The 16,708-nt window shown below is 40.7% G+C and overlaps 2 protein-coding genes across 5 annotated transcripts; both read right to left on the bottom strand.

Annotated features, from left to right (window-relative positions):
* Positions 1-743: 743 nt before the first annotated feature.
* LOC100874931 (uncharacterized) lies at positions 744-9,366 on the bottom strand. Of its 3 annotated transcripts, XM_076531579.1 has the most exons (11): positions 8,042-9,366; positions 7,616-7,732; positions 3,519-3,799; positions 2,855-3,381; positions 2,524-2,789; positions 2,079-2,418; positions 1,879-2,010; positions 1,624-1,811; positions 1,402-1,545; positions 1,194-1,318; positions 744-1,100 (listed from the first exon to the last, which is right to left on the bottom strand). In XM_076531579.1, the coding sequence occupies exons 2-11, from the start codon at positions 7,648-7,650 to the stop codon at positions 1,009-1,011; spliced, it is 2,130 nt and encodes a 709-aa protein (XP_076387694.1). In that variant the 5' UTR covers positions 7,651-7,732; positions 8,042-9,366; the 3' UTR covers positions 744-1,008. The 3 variants fall into 3 exon arrangements, with proteins under 3 accessions (XP_076387694.1, XP_076387693.1, XP_012140483.1); XM_076531578.1 differs by having other exon boundaries at positions 7,616-9,366; XM_012285093.2 differs by lacking the exon at positions 7,616-7,732 and having other exon boundaries at positions 8,360-9,366.
* A 1,683-nt stretch (positions 9,367-11,049) lies between these two features.
* On the bottom strand, positions 11,050-16,260 carry LOC100883663 (uncharacterized). 2 transcript variants are annotated; one of them, XM_012285091.2, is made up of 9 exons: positions 15,972-16,260; positions 14,147-15,678; positions 13,529-13,631; positions 12,742-12,926; positions 12,272-12,657; positions 11,859-12,183; positions 11,662-11,746; positions 11,414-11,543; positions 11,050-11,293 (listed from the first exon to the last, which is right to left on the bottom strand). In XM_012285091.2, the coding sequence occupies exons 1-9, from the start codon at positions 16,190-16,192 to the stop codon at positions 11,267-11,269; spliced, it is 2,994 nt and encodes a 997-aa protein (XP_012140481.1). In that variant the 5' UTR covers positions 16,193-16,260; the 3' UTR covers positions 11,050-11,266. The 2 variants fall into 2 exon arrangements, with proteins under 2 accessions (XP_012140481.1, XP_012140482.1); XM_012285092.2 differs by having other exon boundaries at positions 13,529-13,619.
* Positions 16,261-16,708: the final 448 nt, after the last annotated feature.

The following is a 16,708-nucleotide window of genomic DNA, read 5'->3' as shown; positions in this document are numbered from 1 at the left end:
TTTTCTTCGTATTTCTTGTTTTAGAAGTTGGCTATTGTTAAACGCGGCAGTTTTTCTCGCAGGTTGGCAGCGTCGAATTCTTTAGTTTTCGAGGTTGGCAGCAGCGAAACACACGTTCACGCCGATGCGTGCGGAGTGCGGACCATGGAGAGCGACCGAGGATCCTTTCACATTGCTGCCTGTACCTTTTCACTTTGATGCGTACACCCATTCACATTTCCTTCGTTTCCTTAAAGTACCGTTAAATCGATTTCTTTTTTTTCCTTTTCATCGCTTTTTATTAGTTTTCTTCGATTTTCCAAGGTTTTTCGAAATTTTCTTGGCTTCTTCGAGGTCTTTTCGAATTTTCTTCACATTTTTTGTTTTAGATGTTGGCTATTCCTAATCGCGGCAATTGTATCTTTCTCATTAGGTGGTATTTACGCTTTCAGGTTGGCGCTTCCGCGGACATATCGTTCGCGGGTCGGTTATCACGTTGGGTTCCTTCGCTGTCTTCGTACTCATCGGTTGGCGATTCTGCGGTAATGCCGAATGACCATCTTCATTTCGGATGCTCTGTCACCGAACGCAGTTGGCAGTTTTGGACTTACCTTCAGAGTTTCAGGTTGGCGCTCCTTCGCGCATGACTCATCTTGCTTTAATATAGTCTATGATTCACTAAGGTTGGCTGTTCTGATTCCGGCCTGCATGTTCGCTACTACGAAGGTTTGTCGTCGGGACAGGTTATGAATGTCAAAACAAGGTACTGTTTATTCCAATTATTTTATTTAGTCATTTAATTACGTTATTTCATCTTTTATATACATTCGTCTGCCGGACTATCCTAAGCTACGTGTTACGGGATGAAACGATCGTAACGGATGGACCAAGGAAATAAATATAAGGTAAAGTATCTCTCGAACACAGACCAAGATAGCACCGTTCCTAATTTCGGCCATCGGCACAGCCAACGTTCCTATAAAAACTATTCCACGCGTACGTAACCATACTAATTGCCTTTTACTCTTTTTACGGAGACGTTGTAGGTCCTTTCGGTTTGATCATCATCGTCGCGCGTCTTAAAGTGTAATCCCAACCTCTCCACCGAAACCACACGATACCTTTGAATAGAAAAAGAAAGAATAAAAAAAAAAAACATTTTTATATACCTGTTCTTTTGCTTTTTCAGCCGTAACGCGACAGAAACCGAGTACCTTGCCGGGCGGTTAAATCTTGAGGATCGTTCAGGTAAAGACCGTTTAATCCGCGACCGCACGATTTCCACCACCATCCACCTTTCAGCATGGAAGCGCAATTCAACGATGATCTGTCGTTGTCCCTGAAAAAAAAACAAATCCAAACGAACTAAGTAAAAGAGTTTAAATTACTCTTTCGAGAAAAAAAAAAAAGGAAAATTTTTACCTGTTGTAAGTCGAAAACGGACTATTGTTCGAACCGTACCAGGGATCGTTCAACGAATCACCGGCATTTCCATCGTACCCATCGATTTCTAATTTATAGTATTCGCCTTCCGAATAGATTTTGAAATGAGAATATTGCGCGTACCTGACGAAAAAAAAACAAACTTTTAAACTTACGACTTGCTTCGCTTACAAATTCCCTACGCGTATTCTTTACTTTTACCTTTTGTTACCTTCAAAATCTTCCAATTCCACTCTCAGCATGTAATCTTCGTTATTCGTTAACATATATATATTTTCATTGCCGAGCCAAAATTCTCTAGCAGGATCCCCGAATCCGTTCTTGTAATCTGCCCAATCTCGGTTGAAATTTTCCCTTGGTTCTCCAAAATCGTCTCGCCTTTGAATTACCTGCATAATACCTCGATCAAACGTCGCTCCGTTCTCACGATTCGCATTGCTTTATTGTCGTCCTTACCGTCCAACCTCCTTCCGCTATATCTTGTTCGCAGTAAACTTTCAGAAACCAGTACGTTGTCCCGCGTATCTGAAGGTAATACACTCCGCTGTCTCGCATACCCGCGTTCATTAAATCGACACAGGAGTACCCCTGCGATAATATCGATGATCGTATTAACATTTTAACGAACGAGCGGAAACAATCTTATCGCGGATTACCTTAACATCCTTGTAACTCAGAAATGCGTCGGTAGTAAACGTTGAATTTGCCGGACTTGGTTTGTTTTTAACACTCGGAAATATAACGCCACGATTCTTTGCCGAAGATCGTTGCGTACTGGAAGACGATCCGTTTATTCCAGGTGCGACGGTTGCGTTCATCGAATTGTTCGAACCACCGGCGATGCTGGTATACGAACCGTTTAAGCTGTTCGACGGCACGGTATTCGAAGACGTCGACGACGACATCGACATGGAAACGGACGAAGAAACAATGGTAGTCGGTGTTATCGGCGAAGCGTTCGTTTCGGTTGTCGTCTCTTCGGATAACCCGATGTATCTGAATCGTTGAAACGCTTCTTTATTGACTGACACTACTTTTCAATATTTTCAAAAGCTTCTGCCGCATCCGGGCGAATGATAAACGATCAAGAAAGAAACTAACCTACTCGAATCGTATTCCACCAGTCGATCGATCGTCGGATCGAGTAATAGTTCTGCGGGAATAGGACGTTGACCGATGCTAACCGAGACATCGTCCCCCTGTTTTCGCAATCTATTCTCGACGTCTTCCAGGTTCTCGATGATCTTGTTGGTTTTTAATTTCAAGTCCTCGTGAATTTCGTTGATTGCTCTTTCCTGTCTTTGCGTTTGCGTCAGCAATTCTTCCGATTTCGGTAAAAGGTTGTCCACCGAACTTTTCGTACCGATCTTTTGGAAAATTAAATACGGTTTCAGTTATGACGATAACTAATGCGGTAAGATCGCTTACTTACCACGACGTTCCACATCTGATCAATTTTGTTCGATACCGTCATCATCGGATACATTTGTTGAACGAGTCGATCGATTTTACTTTGTCTCGGTGATCTTTCGATGCTTGATGTCGCGTTAAATACGTGCGGACCGCTCGCTCCCACGAGTATCGCGTCCTGCACGTCCGTCACCATGTTTTGTATCGCTCCCAAACGATCGCTAACCAAATTCGTATGGAACTGCAATTTCCTGTCTATATTCGTCGTAGCTTGTCGTAAGTTCTCTATCTCGATCGATACGTGGTTTATAACTTCGTTGCTCATCGCTTTCGTGATTTCGATTACGCTCATGCTAATTGGTTTCTTTTCGCTAGCTTCGGCGTTTATGTCATCGTTTTGTAGAAAATTATTGTCCAACTGGTTTTTTAAATCGATCAGTTTATTATCTATGTCCGAAACTTTTTGATCGAGTGACAATAATTTTTCGCCGAGCGTTTCCGATGCTTCCGTGTCTTCTCCATGATGATTTATCGCCTGGCTCGTCGAACCTGTTTTATCCGATAGATACGACATTATTTAGAAAAGAAACGGTTCGCATCGTGATTGAAATGGAGTAGGAAAAAATGATCTTTCTGGTTCCTTTACTTAAAACGTACTGACTACATGAAAGGTGTGGAATACATACCGCTTTTAATTATGCTACCGTTCTTGTTGTCCGTCGTTTTCGTTCCGTACGCAGATTCCGCGGGAAAGAAGCTCGAATGAGCGTTGAACAATTTCAGATCCAACGTTCGCAGTTTCGTGATTACGGCATCGGTTTTATCGATGTTATCGTTTACGCGCGAATCCAAAGCTTCCACTCTTCTCATTAAATGTTCCACAGCTTTGTCCAAATTTTCGATTCGTTGCAATTTCGATTCCAAAGTCGAAACTATTACCTCGAATACGTTGAAAAGGTATTGTTCCCTGAAAATAGATTTTCCAATGTCATTAAAACGGACGAATCGTTGACGAATCGGAGAAATATCTTCCAATTTGGTCAACGTTAGATACGCGATGTTTCGTTTACATCGTGCTTTAATTAAGCCCGATTCGCTATTTCTTCGTCGCAACTATCAAGTTTTAGTTGACGCCTGTCAACCTTAAACAAACGAATCACGATCCGAACAAAATTTTTTTTATCAACCGTTTACAAAGCGTGATGCTGTTTGGTAACTTTTAAACGTAATCATTTTTAAGTCCGTACGCGTACAAATATTCTAAAATGTACCATCAAAATAGAATATACGATTTCTGATTATCCGCTTCTCGATTATTTTATAGCTTGTTCATCGACTATTTGCAATTTATGTTATACGATTTATCGGTATAAATGATGATTTACGTGTATGATGTATCAACATCTAAGCTCGATAAAATACAGGTAGATACTTGCTCCTTCGGTGGACCAGAAGTGAAAGTGTGCTTTTTTTAATGAGCCGCAACTCGACCGTAAGTCTCGACGCGTTCGTTATTTAAGAAACGGAATCCTCGTCTCGTTCGGAATACCAGTTTTTCGTATAAAAATGACAGAAAACTAAAGAATAGCTCGCATAAAGGAAAATTCAAGAAAAAAAGGAAAGATGAAAGAGAAGAAAAAGTGGATATGAAAGAGTCTCCTCGTGAATGTATACCGACAGCGATTAATGAAAACGATAATGGTCCGTTACCACGGACCATTACTTTTTGAAAATTTTACGATCATGCTTTTAAATACTTTGCTACTTCGTAGGTTCGTGACCTAAGAGGAAGTAGAGAAGGGCAAAGGATGGAGGGAAAATAATTATAGAATGTGTACGTAATCGTTAGGTTAGTGGACAAAAGTAAAAGGGACGAGAGAAAATACGAGGGGATATTGTATGTGCGATTTTCAATTCGAGTCGCGCGAGTATTGATTTAAGATCTAACTATGTTTTAATTTTCGTCTTTTAATACTTTCAGCGAATTATATTCGACGATAAATGTTGAGGCTGTTGATAATGGTAAATCAATGTTTTCCAACCACGTATCTGTTCCAATGGGTTGGAAATAGTTCGTACCAAATTCTGCTCTTTTTATGTTTTATTACGTAGGGAGTTTCGCTACGGGAATAAGAAGACAAGTGCCGATGTCGAGTATTCCATATGCCATAATTACTACGTCGGTGTACATAAAATAAAGCTTGTTCTAAAACAGCTTCCAACGAAGTTTCCTTTCTCTCGTTACGATGTGAGTTGTAATTTTACGCAACGTATTCGTAGGTAGGTCAATAGTTGTACCCTTGTGCTTACCGCGATCCTTTCGAATCTTATCGTCATCGTCCGATCGTCCAATCATCCGGTCGTCCAATTTTTCTCCTCGTTAATTTTCGTTCGTATTTAAATGTAAGGGAAAAATTAATTTCGCGATATTATTGATCGAAAGAATCGATTCGAAAGTAACGATAGAAGCGATACGAAAAGTGCGATGATTCGAGTGAAACGGTCCATGGTGGTCTCTCTCGAGTCGTATCGATTCTTCTGCGTATTCGAGTTTTTAATACCTATATATCTATCGACTCGCGGTGAAAGCGCAAACGTAAACATTATCAAAATTATTCGCGTAAAAGTAGTTTAGCGAAACCGGAGGACAAAAAGTGGCAATCGACTGGGTGGAAAAGTGGAAGTGGAACGTTTAACAGAACAGAACAGGCGACATTCCGCGATAGAAAACTTCCGTAAGATTGCAAAAAAAAAGAAAGACGTATTACGAAACGGTAATCGTTCTTTTCCAACAATGATCGGAGTAAAATGTATGCGCGATGTTTAAGGAATGTTATTCTAAGTGATTACGTTCTGTATGATACGAGAAAAAAAATTGTCCACTTGTTGTTTACTTTTCTAATGCGATACTTATAATATCTGCCATGTTCGGTATTGGATATAGTTGTGCGCGATGTTGTATCACGATTCGCGATCGTTCGTTCGTTCTTTCCTTCCGAGGAATCTAGCGAAGCTTGTGCAACCATATTGTCATAACTAGATCTCGGATTTGTTGCGCAACGAAAGGAAAACCAGTATATATCCTATTATCGTCATTGTTGTTTCTATCTTTACGATTTAATTGATTCCTATTCTTTTGCTTGTCACATGTTTTTCTAATAATATCGATATTACTGCTAAAAATCGAATGAATTATTTCGCTCCAAATGTCTATACGTTTCATTTCACATTTCTTCTAACTCGATCTTCTAACCTCGCTAAACGATCGGTTAGGTATACCTTGTACGACGAATTGGGAAAAAATATTTCTACGTTATAAACTGAAAGTTTTTGCGATCCGAAAGCCAAACGACTTTGTTTTGAACTGTTTCGTCCTTCCACCCTTCCATCCAATTTCCTCGTTTTCTTTCGTTCCCTTTCATTTTTTTATTCTTTTTTGCTCGGATATATGTTTGCGAGAATACGGCAAATAGAAAGGAAAACACCGGAGGGGGAGCAAGAGAAAGCGGAAACAAATTGTTCTCGTAACTGAAATTTAATGAATAATAAAATGAAGATAACGGATACGACGCTTTTTTAGAAATTTATCAATTTTACCGAGTACACGCTGTTTCTTATTATCCATTATCAACGAAATCGATAATTAATTAATATTTTTCGACTCCAGGTCCATCGAATCTTTGAGAATCCTCTTGGTTGAAAGTAGTCGTTTACCGAGGGATACGACATTTTTTTTTAATAAAACATGCAATAAAATATATAATCTTTTATATTATTTTAAAAAGGAAAGCAATAAAGAAGATTTTGTTCTATTATTCTCTAACGCGAAGGGAATGTTCACGATCTGTTGTCCATTGTTCTAGCCCTAAAAATATGAGTACTACAGTAATTATTTCTTTAATCGACCCTTCGTCGTTCCACGATATAATTAAGAACGTCGATAAAATAAGACATTTGTGAAAGATATCGAAGCTTTCATTGAATTCGAATTGCTTACGAAACGGGAAAAAAAGGAAGGCGAATGGAAGAAAAAGCAGAAAGAAGGCTTTTGAAAATAAAGCGAGGTTCGCGATCTGTGGGAATCTCGGATTACGATGGTCAAGATAGAAGTTTAGTTTTACGCGTTTAACCAAACGAATGCGAGTACAGGTGTGTGCACAGGCGTTCGCGTGGGGGTGTCTATTCGCGACATGGGCATGCGACAGATAGCGGATAGAGGTAAGCAAAAATTTCTCTGATTTGTTCCAAGTATATCGCGAAATTGTGAAAAAGCAACGAATTGGAAAAAAAGAACAAAGGAAAGGGAAAGGAAGTCTGTTGATCGTTCGAATCGATTCATAAAATATGTCGTAACGAAGTAATGCAAAGAATAACGAACAATATTTTTCTTCTATTATTGAACGTTGAGTCTTTCTCTTGTCGACGAAAACCTGCTACTATTAAAAATTGTACCTCTCTCGCTGTTTTGCAATGTTACATAAGCGAAAGTGTAACCTAACGTAAGCCGGCGAACTGACAGCACTATGCATCAAAATCTCTTACGATGCGTGTTATTAGTTGTAAATATATGTTTATTTATTTTTATTTCTATTTTCCAACTGTTGTAGCGACTGCTCCGCGGAGAAAAAATGTAGAAGGAAAGAAATAAAAAGATTCGTGATAATAAGAAAAATGCTTAGTTTCATTCGTGCTAAAGGCACGAATTTGTATCGGTACCGTCAGCGATTAATGGAAGCTGTATCTAATCCGCGTATATACTACGATCACCGCGCTAATAGCTCACCTGTTTCGTTGAGAATTGCGACCGGATGCCGGCATCGCGTTTCCAGCGACGTTGCCTCCATTGTAACTAACGTTACGCGTGTTACGTTCGTCGGCAGAGGTCCTGGGCAATCTAGGACTTCCAGCGAACACAGCACCCAACAGGCAGGTGGTGATTATTATAGCCTCTCTCATAATCGAAGAATCGAAGAGGAAAGAAGAATACGAAGAATAATGTTGCGCACGAAAGGTACAAATGGGTAGGTAAAAGGATCGAGTTAGGGAACGAGGAAAAAGAAGAAGAAGGAGAAGAAGAGGAAGAAGAAGAAGAAGAAAGATGACGACAAAAATAAAGACGAAGAAAAAGAAGATTAAGAAGATGGAAAAGAAGAAGGTAAGTTATTACGAGAAGATATCGAAAGAAAAAGTCGCGATTTTAAAAACGTACCGGCACTCCCGACGCGAAGATCACTTATCGGTCAGTCGCTGGTTAACGCTAACGTTGTTCTCTTTCTCTTTAATGTAAACAAAATATTTGTTGATTGTTACCGCGGCAAACTGTACGAATGAACGAGCGAACGAATCTGTCATCGAGTTGCGAGATGCACGCACAAACGGAACTTATTTATCGTTAGCTCGATTCGAAGTATCGGTTCGCGAACGAATAAAGGCGCTCACTGTTAATGAAAATGTTGATGTCGTGACGAAATCATTTAGATGATAACTAAACGGATTTTCGCTTAAAATTATCCATTTGATCGTTTACCGTTTGATCGAGCATCGATGATAATCACGACGATATTTCTTCTTTTCAACTTTCTCTTCGAAACGGCATTAATTCTTCGTACGTGTGTCGTGTATTATATCACCGTGCATGTAATCCCGTTCTTGAAAAGTCGTGCGAAAACGTGGATATCGTCGGGTCACGACGAAATAAACGAACCCGCGAAATATCGGGATAATCCTCCAGCTATGTTGCACCGTGATCCCACGATTAGCTTTTATCTCGTTATTCACGGCAAATCCATTATTCTTTCGGAATTATTATGCTTTTCCATGTCCGTATGCTTGTTGTGTCATTTTGTTTTGCTTCCCTTTTCTTTTCCCTTTTTCTTTATCGTTTCCGTTTCTTTCCTTCTTTTATACTATCGCATTTTTTACTTTTCTCAAGCAGCAAACCACCGATCCTCGATACGATTTCTCCTTCTCGATTCGAATTTGAAAGAAAATCGATATACGCGATATTCGTACCGCGTATAATTCGAAGGATTTCTTTTACCAAGGAGGCCGCAAAGTCACGAAAGCGATAAACTCGCGATAAACGTAGGAACGCGCGTAAGATTTAAATTCGATTAAAGTTGGGAGATCGTGTTATTTGTCGTTTCCGGCGATTGTTCCTTTACGGTAAAACCACGATCTTGAAACGTTTGCTCGGTCGCGTTATGCACGAATCGAGCGAATAAACAAACTTTCAACCGATAAGGTTCGTTCTCGTCTCTCTGCTTGATGTCGTGAGTTTTTTATTCGATCGATTGGCGCCGTTTTGCCGAAATAGCGAATAAAATGCAGGGCGGTACACGGCCGTGGTCACCGAATCTTGACTCACGAGTATACGACGAGACTACCGACACCATAAAGCACCAAGAAGCGTACGATCTCGGCTGAACTGTAAGAGTTACTTTCACGTACATACGTGTCCACGCTGAAAGAGTACCTATACCTCTCCCCACTGATCTACCGACCATTCTGGTCTCTTTCCGTCCTTTCCCCGTGTAAACCTGTGATCCGATCTGAAACGATTCGATCCGTTTGAATCCGCTCTGTTCCGTTCCGTTCCGTTTCGTTCCGTCTCGTTTCCTTTCCTTTCGTTGCGACTTGTTCCCCTTCCTTTTTTGTCCATTCTCTTTCCTTTCCTTTCCTTTCCTTACCATACCTTACATTACCTTACCTTTCCTTTCCTTTCTCTCCCTTTCTCATCCCTCTATATTTCAATCTGTTACATACACGATAAGAAACGAATGGAAATAATTCGATTAAAAAGAAAGGTATGGTAACTCCAAGAATCGAATATCTTTGCTATGCTGTCGCAAAAATCTTGATCGGTGAGCTGCAACGGACGCGTTCAAAATATTTCGATCGTTCTCGTTGAAAAAAAAATCGATCATTTTTTTATTCGATTTTGCGGATCATCCACCTAAAGATATCGATATTACATAAATTAAGGAGCAACAACTTAGCGACAACTTAGCGAAACAGGAATATAATCCGTTTCATGTTTTTGCTTGCTTTTCAACGATCCATTTAAACAATATAAATTACTGACTGTGAAGATACCTAAAATATCTGCGCATTATACGGTAATAAACGCGTCAAGTTTTATCGTCCTTTCGTACGTATGCATATGTAAGGTGTGTCTGTGTGTGTGTATCGATGCGATGCGCGACGATTCAAAGTTGCCATATGGAACATGCTGTCAACTTAGTAACGTAATTAGGCGATGTTTCGAATTATTTTCTTTTTTCGTTTCGATCGAAAGATACAAAAATTATTATCGTTACTTTTCTAAAAGGGAAATAACGTGAAAGCATGCAGCAATTTGAACCGACAGATTACATTTTGTTCTCTGTATTTGTTCTACTCAGAATGCATTGTCTGCAAAGAATTTTTTTCCCCTCGGTAGCATCTTTTCTGTACATGAGCGAAAATTTATCGAGTATCCGATGATTATTTGCAGAAACTTTGCGAGTTTCGCGAGTATCGAGATCCGATAGGAGCACGCGCATACTCGGTGTTGCCGTGAAGTTGTACATTCCGTGATTATTAGGGCGCATCGGCGTTAGAAGTGTAAGCTAAGATTCCAAAGATGACCTCGGGGATGAAGAAAATGAAAAATTATATCTCGGATAAATGAAAATGGGTGTGGTAATCTATGGGACGGACAAATCGAAAAAAATATTATTTACCGACAGGTATGAAACATATTAACGTTCTGACATTGTGTGTGAAACAACAGAGAGGAACGTAAAGAAATATCGACTGAGAAAAATTCTCGTCGCCGTTTAATCGTTTATCAACATTCGATATTCCAAATGGGAATATGACAAATGCGATCGATCGATTCTATGCTTGACATGTGCTTCTTTTTCAAAATCAAAATAGGGGAGAAAAAGTAACTGTGTGAAAATCCTTTGAAAGCATGCTTGTGGAAAAAAAAATTGAATCGTAAGTTATACATCATGGGATTGTCGATTGTTGCGAACAAATTAGTATCACCTTGAAACGAATGAAGAATACACTTGGTACCGTTTTTTTCGTATGAGATCATTGCGCTAGCATTCTCGTCGCGTTCGTGCAGCAACAAACAAATATAATTGATATATATAGTAACCAGATATCCTAGAGGTATTTGGTTTCGTTAAAATTCGTATTGCAAAAGGAATAAAATAAACGTACGAGTAAGAGTAAAAACAAGTTTGGGACTTTATTGAATTATATGTATATAGATTGCGCTTTCGAGCAGATAACGTTGCTTAAACATCGTTATTCACGCTTTTACAGACTTTCGAATATACAAAATAACGGCGATCTTTCTCCAACTAAATAAAAAATGTATTTATACGTAATATGTATATATGTATAATGCCATAAACGTAATTTAGCGACGCTCCGCTTCTCAATAGTAGGGTCTTCTAGGATTATTCTGCGAAGGAAAAATATTAATTTCGGTTAATTTATTAGGACAGGTTACGTAGCGACTAGCGTCGATTCGTTTCGAAGCAAAAAGATGTGTTCGTTTTTACGAAGAAAAGGGATTCGTTACCAAAGGATTAGGCCTAAATCTATAGGCAAGCATCATTCTTTTTCTATAAGCGTCGAATTCGTCGTCGTCTCTGGATACCCCATCTGGTCTTTCAGAACCTAAACCAGCACTGTCGAATCTATTGGTTGCTCTGTAACAACAATTTCTTAGGATGCAACGATTTATTCGCGAAGATACGCCGAAATATACATATATGTAGGTACGAAAAGAAAGATTATGTCGAAAGCGATCGACTTCGAAAGACTTACTTGTTGATAGGTTCGATGCGACCGTTACCTTCGCTACCTAATCCTTGTCCTTCGCTCCAACCGAGTTTCTGCAACATCTGGAATCCTAATTAATGAAAAGATAAAAAGATAAGAGATCCTTTGATTCGACGATCGATAATCGAAAAGCGAAAAGGCGAATGGAAAAATTGGAAAAAATTTCTTCGCGTCACACCTACCTATGTTGTCTTCTTTAAGTTTGTATTCCTTGTAATCGCTAAGGTCTGGTTCTTTTCCTTGCTTGACCGCGTTATACTGTTCCATAAATTTTTTTAATTCATCCGGTGGTAAAAAGTCACCGATATGATGTTTTCCTTCTGCTTGAGCCGTTAATTCTTCGGCCCACATTTGAGTGGCCTCCATCTCGGCTGATCTAAGCTTGTGTTCCCACGTACCACCTTCCGTCTCTTCGTCGCTGTCGTATTCGTATTTGTGTTTACCCTGCGCTTCTAAGCGTCTTACTTCCTCTCGTTTCCTTAATAAGTTTTGATACAAAAGATTGATCTGAAGAAAAACAAATATACATTGGATGAGAGATTAATAGGTACTCATGAAAATTGAAGGGCAGGCAAAAGAAAGACGCGTGTCCGACCTTGTAGTGATCCTCTGCTTTTTTCCATTGTTCTTCGGTTAAATCTAACGTGCCGAAAGTTTGTCGAGCATACTGTATCAAAGCGGGATCGTTTCGAGATATTTTAGTCAACATAGGATTTTTCGTTTCTGCACGTTGCACCTTTGCCGATGGAATGATAACGGCTGGTTGTCCGATTTGTCCAGGAATCGCGATACCTGGTTGCAAGAGGCCGCCGCTTTGTTGTTTACGCGTGGTTGCGGTATTTATTTCTGTTATGGCCACTTTGTTATCCGGATCACCCCAACGGCTGCGTCTTTTTCGTTTACGTTCTTCCTTGTTGTTGTCCTCCTTTGACCGATACGTGCAATTATCGTCCAATTCTCTCTCTCTTTTCTTATCTGTTTCTGAAAGCGTAAAGGACACGCTGCGATAACCGATTTCCTCGACCCGTCACGTTTTTATACTTTATACTGTTTCGAACAACTTACCTTGCGTAAACGCGTGTTTGCCGATGCTCGCGTGATCGTTATCCTCGTTATCGCTGAGAGCTTCTTCCGGACAATAAGGTTCCGCTCCGCTGTTCTTACTCCCCTTCATGGATCTTTCGGCACGAAACTTTGCCACTAATCCCCTGTACTGCAGATACGCTGCACTTTGCTTTTGGTGCAGAAACCTTGATTAAAATAATACTTAAGACTCTGACGAGTAACATATTTTCCTAAATTAGCTTCCTTCGTTAGAAGAGAAAAAACGATGGTAAAAGGTGTAACTAGTTTGATTAGTAACTATAAACGACTGCGAAAAGAATAACGGATCAACGATCGAATATAGTTCGTCGTACATTTTCTGCTTTCTCTCTCCCTCTCTCGATCCCTCTTTCGTTACACGGAATTCCGCGACAGCTTTAATCCGTTTTTAGAAAAATCGAGTAGACGGGGACGAAGAAATATTTCCGACGACGACGACGAGTATCTATCGTTTAGGTAAACGACGAAACAAAAGACGTTAGATGAGAAACGTTAAGATGTTATGGAATGATAGAACTTTCGGTCGCGATTTTCCATGTTGTATCGTTCGTTACTCGATCGCGAGCAAGATTACGAACGAATAAAGATTCGATGTAAGATTAAGTCCGTCCGAGGCGCATAGCGTCCTCGATCGTATCTACGAGATGGAGAAATGACGAGAAAAATGAAGGATACGCGAATCGGAAGTATGGAGGGATAATACGACGCGTTTAAACACGAGACGAGGACCAGAGAGGACAGTAGTTACCATAATTTAGGATCTTGGGCGTTCTTCTCTCGCGCTTCCTGTTCGATTTCATCCCCGCAGTCAGCGACGATGCGTGCCAGCTGCTCAGCCTCTACGGGACACACTTAGAAGCCTTTGTCAGACACGCGTAACCACGCTTAAACTTGTTTGTTTATTTTCATTTATGTGCCGTAGATCGTTACACTCGCGATTTCGCGTTTTCTTCGTACGATCTATGCGTGTATGTACTGTGCGCCCGCCAAAGGGTAAACTCTGGGAATTCAGAAAAGCAGATCTACTTTCCTTACTTTTTGAGTAAACCCGCGTTACAGTTGTGACCAATTGTTCGCTCGCGTTCATTTATTTCAGTATACTGCCAGAGCTTATCTTCTGACGAGTGAACTATATGTATGTATGTATGTATGTATGTATGTATGTATGTATGTATGTATGTGTGTATGTATGCATTTGATCTGATATTCAGCGTATCGCGCAAATGCCCGCGTAACTATTCTAAATAGCAAACGATATGTTGTCTAAACGGAGGATATGTAGGTCTCTCTAAGCGAATACGAGCACATGGCGATACGTCGAAGTATCTTAGAAAGTAGACGTTAATAACAAATAGACATATCGTACCTAGCTGTTCCGAAGTACGAAGATCGATCATCGACCTCACTGGTGGTGGTACTTGAAGATTGGGTGGTCCCATAGGTACCTGACTAACTGGATTCGGAAGATTAGGAAGAGGATAGCTGGTCGACATTAAAGGAGGTGGGGCAGCGGTTTGAATTAAAGAAGGAGGTGGCGGTGGTGGGACGTTCGGTGGCGGAATATTCAAATTTGGCGGTGGAACCGAATTGATGTTGGAGGGTACGTTACGAATCGGTGGCGGAGCGGACATCATGACGGGCGGCGGAACGTTCGGTGGTGGGACGTTCGGTATGTTCGGTACGTTGGACGCGTTTCGTATACTGACCGTGATCGTCTGCGATCCAGGAATCGACATCATATTTGGTGGCATTTGCGTCATCGTTGACAACAAATTAGGAGGAGGGATATTCGGAGGTGGTAAATTTGTCGGTTGTAACGGTCCAGGTGGTGGTACACCGCACTGTTGCGTAGTCGAGAACATGCGCTGTCGCGGACTCGATGCTGTCGATGTTAACGAGGCGGATGGCGTAGACGGTAACGGAGACAACGACAACGGGGTCGTTAGTGCCGGTGACGACGAAGTCAATGGCGCAAGATGCAACGTCGATGACGTTAACGGCGAAGAAGACGAGGAACAAGTGGCCGAAGAAGAAGTAGAAGTAAAAGAAGAAGAGGAGGAGGAGCACGATGATAATGACAGTAACGGCGTCGACGATAACGAAGACAAAGGCGAGGTAGATATCGATGGAAGCGGAGGTGGTGGTGGAGGAGGAGGTGGTGGCAAATTTTGTACGTTGGGCGGTATCGTTCGACCGGTATGAATATGCGGTGGAGGTACGTTGGTATTTGGTGGAACGGATTGCACGGATAGAGTAGCAACGGATGGATGTATGGAGTGCGTCGAGGATATTTGCATTCTTGGATTTTCTGATTGGTTGTTCGTTGCGGAATAGCTACTTGGCGAAACTTTTGATGGTATCGGTAAATTCGATAAATTCGGAGGTGGTACGTTAGTTACGATATTTGTCATGTTAGGTGGTGGTACACCGCTCAGACGTATCGTAGGTTGAGACGCGAAGGAAGGGACACCGGATGAATTTCCATTCGGAGGAAGAAATTGTTGTTGGCTATGCTGCGTGCGCTGTCCATTGGAAGACGACTGATTATAGGAACGTCGAGCTTCTGGGCTTTGGGACGTCGAACGCCTAGTAGGAGACGGACTCGAAGAGGAACTGTGCCTTTTGTCAGAGTTTCTGCCCCAACGAGAGTCGCCTCTTCTACGATCCCTTCTATTGTCCGAATCTCTGTTTCCTTCGTTGTTTCTCTTTTGTTCTTTGTCGTATACATTTTCCCTGTTTGGTTCTTCTTTTTTCTCTTCGGATTTTAAAGAATAGATAGACTCTGTATCCCCTACTCCTTTATTATTATTCGCGATTCTTTTGAACTGATCCAAAAAGCTGCCATCGTTGGCAAACAGGTTGACTGTTTGAGACGTTGTCAGTTTCTCTTCTTCTTTTCTGTAATGTAATAAATATTTCCTTTGTGAAAAAGTAATATCGTTCAACAAAAATATAATATGATTTGATTATTAATTGTTTGATATTTCTTGCCACCTTTGTTATCGACGATGCACGTCATTCGCGAATAACGATCGTAGAGTTATTAAGCGCTCGTACACACATACACAAATATATACACGCATACACGCTCGCATCACATACGCGTATAAATTTTTACATAATTACGTAATGTAAAAATGCGATTAAGCGGTTCTGAACTGAACGCGTTTACGACGGTGGAAATTACTCACTTGGAATTACTTGCTTGATCAACAACCGAATTCGGAAGTAAAGCGTTCGTCTTTCTCATATTTTCTACGGCTTCTTTCGCTTTCTGTTCTTGCATTTTCGCTTGTATTTCAAGTTTCTTTTGTTGAATAATTTGTTCTTGCTTCGACATCTGCGCGAATCGTTCATTTCGAGAGGTTTTCGAAACAAATGGATCAGAACCTTTCACACCGCGATACGCCATATTTGTTGTGTGATCGCAGACGACTCTCTGTAAACTTCGACACGATGATTCCACTCAGGATGACTAACTCCATGATAATTTCGTGTTGACGTATTGGAGCGATGCTAGCGACTCCGACGCTAACGAGAACAAAGTATATATTCGAACAACAAATTCTTCGACTTTGCAGCATGGTCTAATGTGATCTTATTTCGGTTACAAACAAACTCCGAAGATAAAAATCATCATATATTGAAATTTTATCGTTAGTTATATAAAGAAGATCGATATTATACAGTTATTCCTCTTAATATTCGGCCATTGTTCGTATGCGTAACATAGATGCGTGTAAGCGTCAATTTCATCAGCTTGCGACACGTATTCGTACGGGGCAGCACGAGTAGCATGTGGCAACTTATTGCTACTGCTGGTCGATAACAGATGGCGCACACCTAATCGAAATTTTGGCTATTTTCTCGCTAGTACTAGACGAGCCCATATAGCTAATTTCTCTGCTGAAGCCCGAATGGATTGTAA

The sequence above is a fragment of the Megachile rotundata genome, chromosome 5 (assembly GCF_050947335.1).
Source record: "Megachile rotundata isolate GNS110a chromosome 5, iyMegRotu1, whole genome shotgun sequence".
In the NCBI taxonomy this organism is placed as follows: Eukaryota; Metazoa; Arthropoda; class Insecta; order Hymenoptera; family Megachilidae; genus Megachile; species Megachile rotundata.
This window is presented reverse-complemented; position numbering and strand designations above follow the sequence as displayed.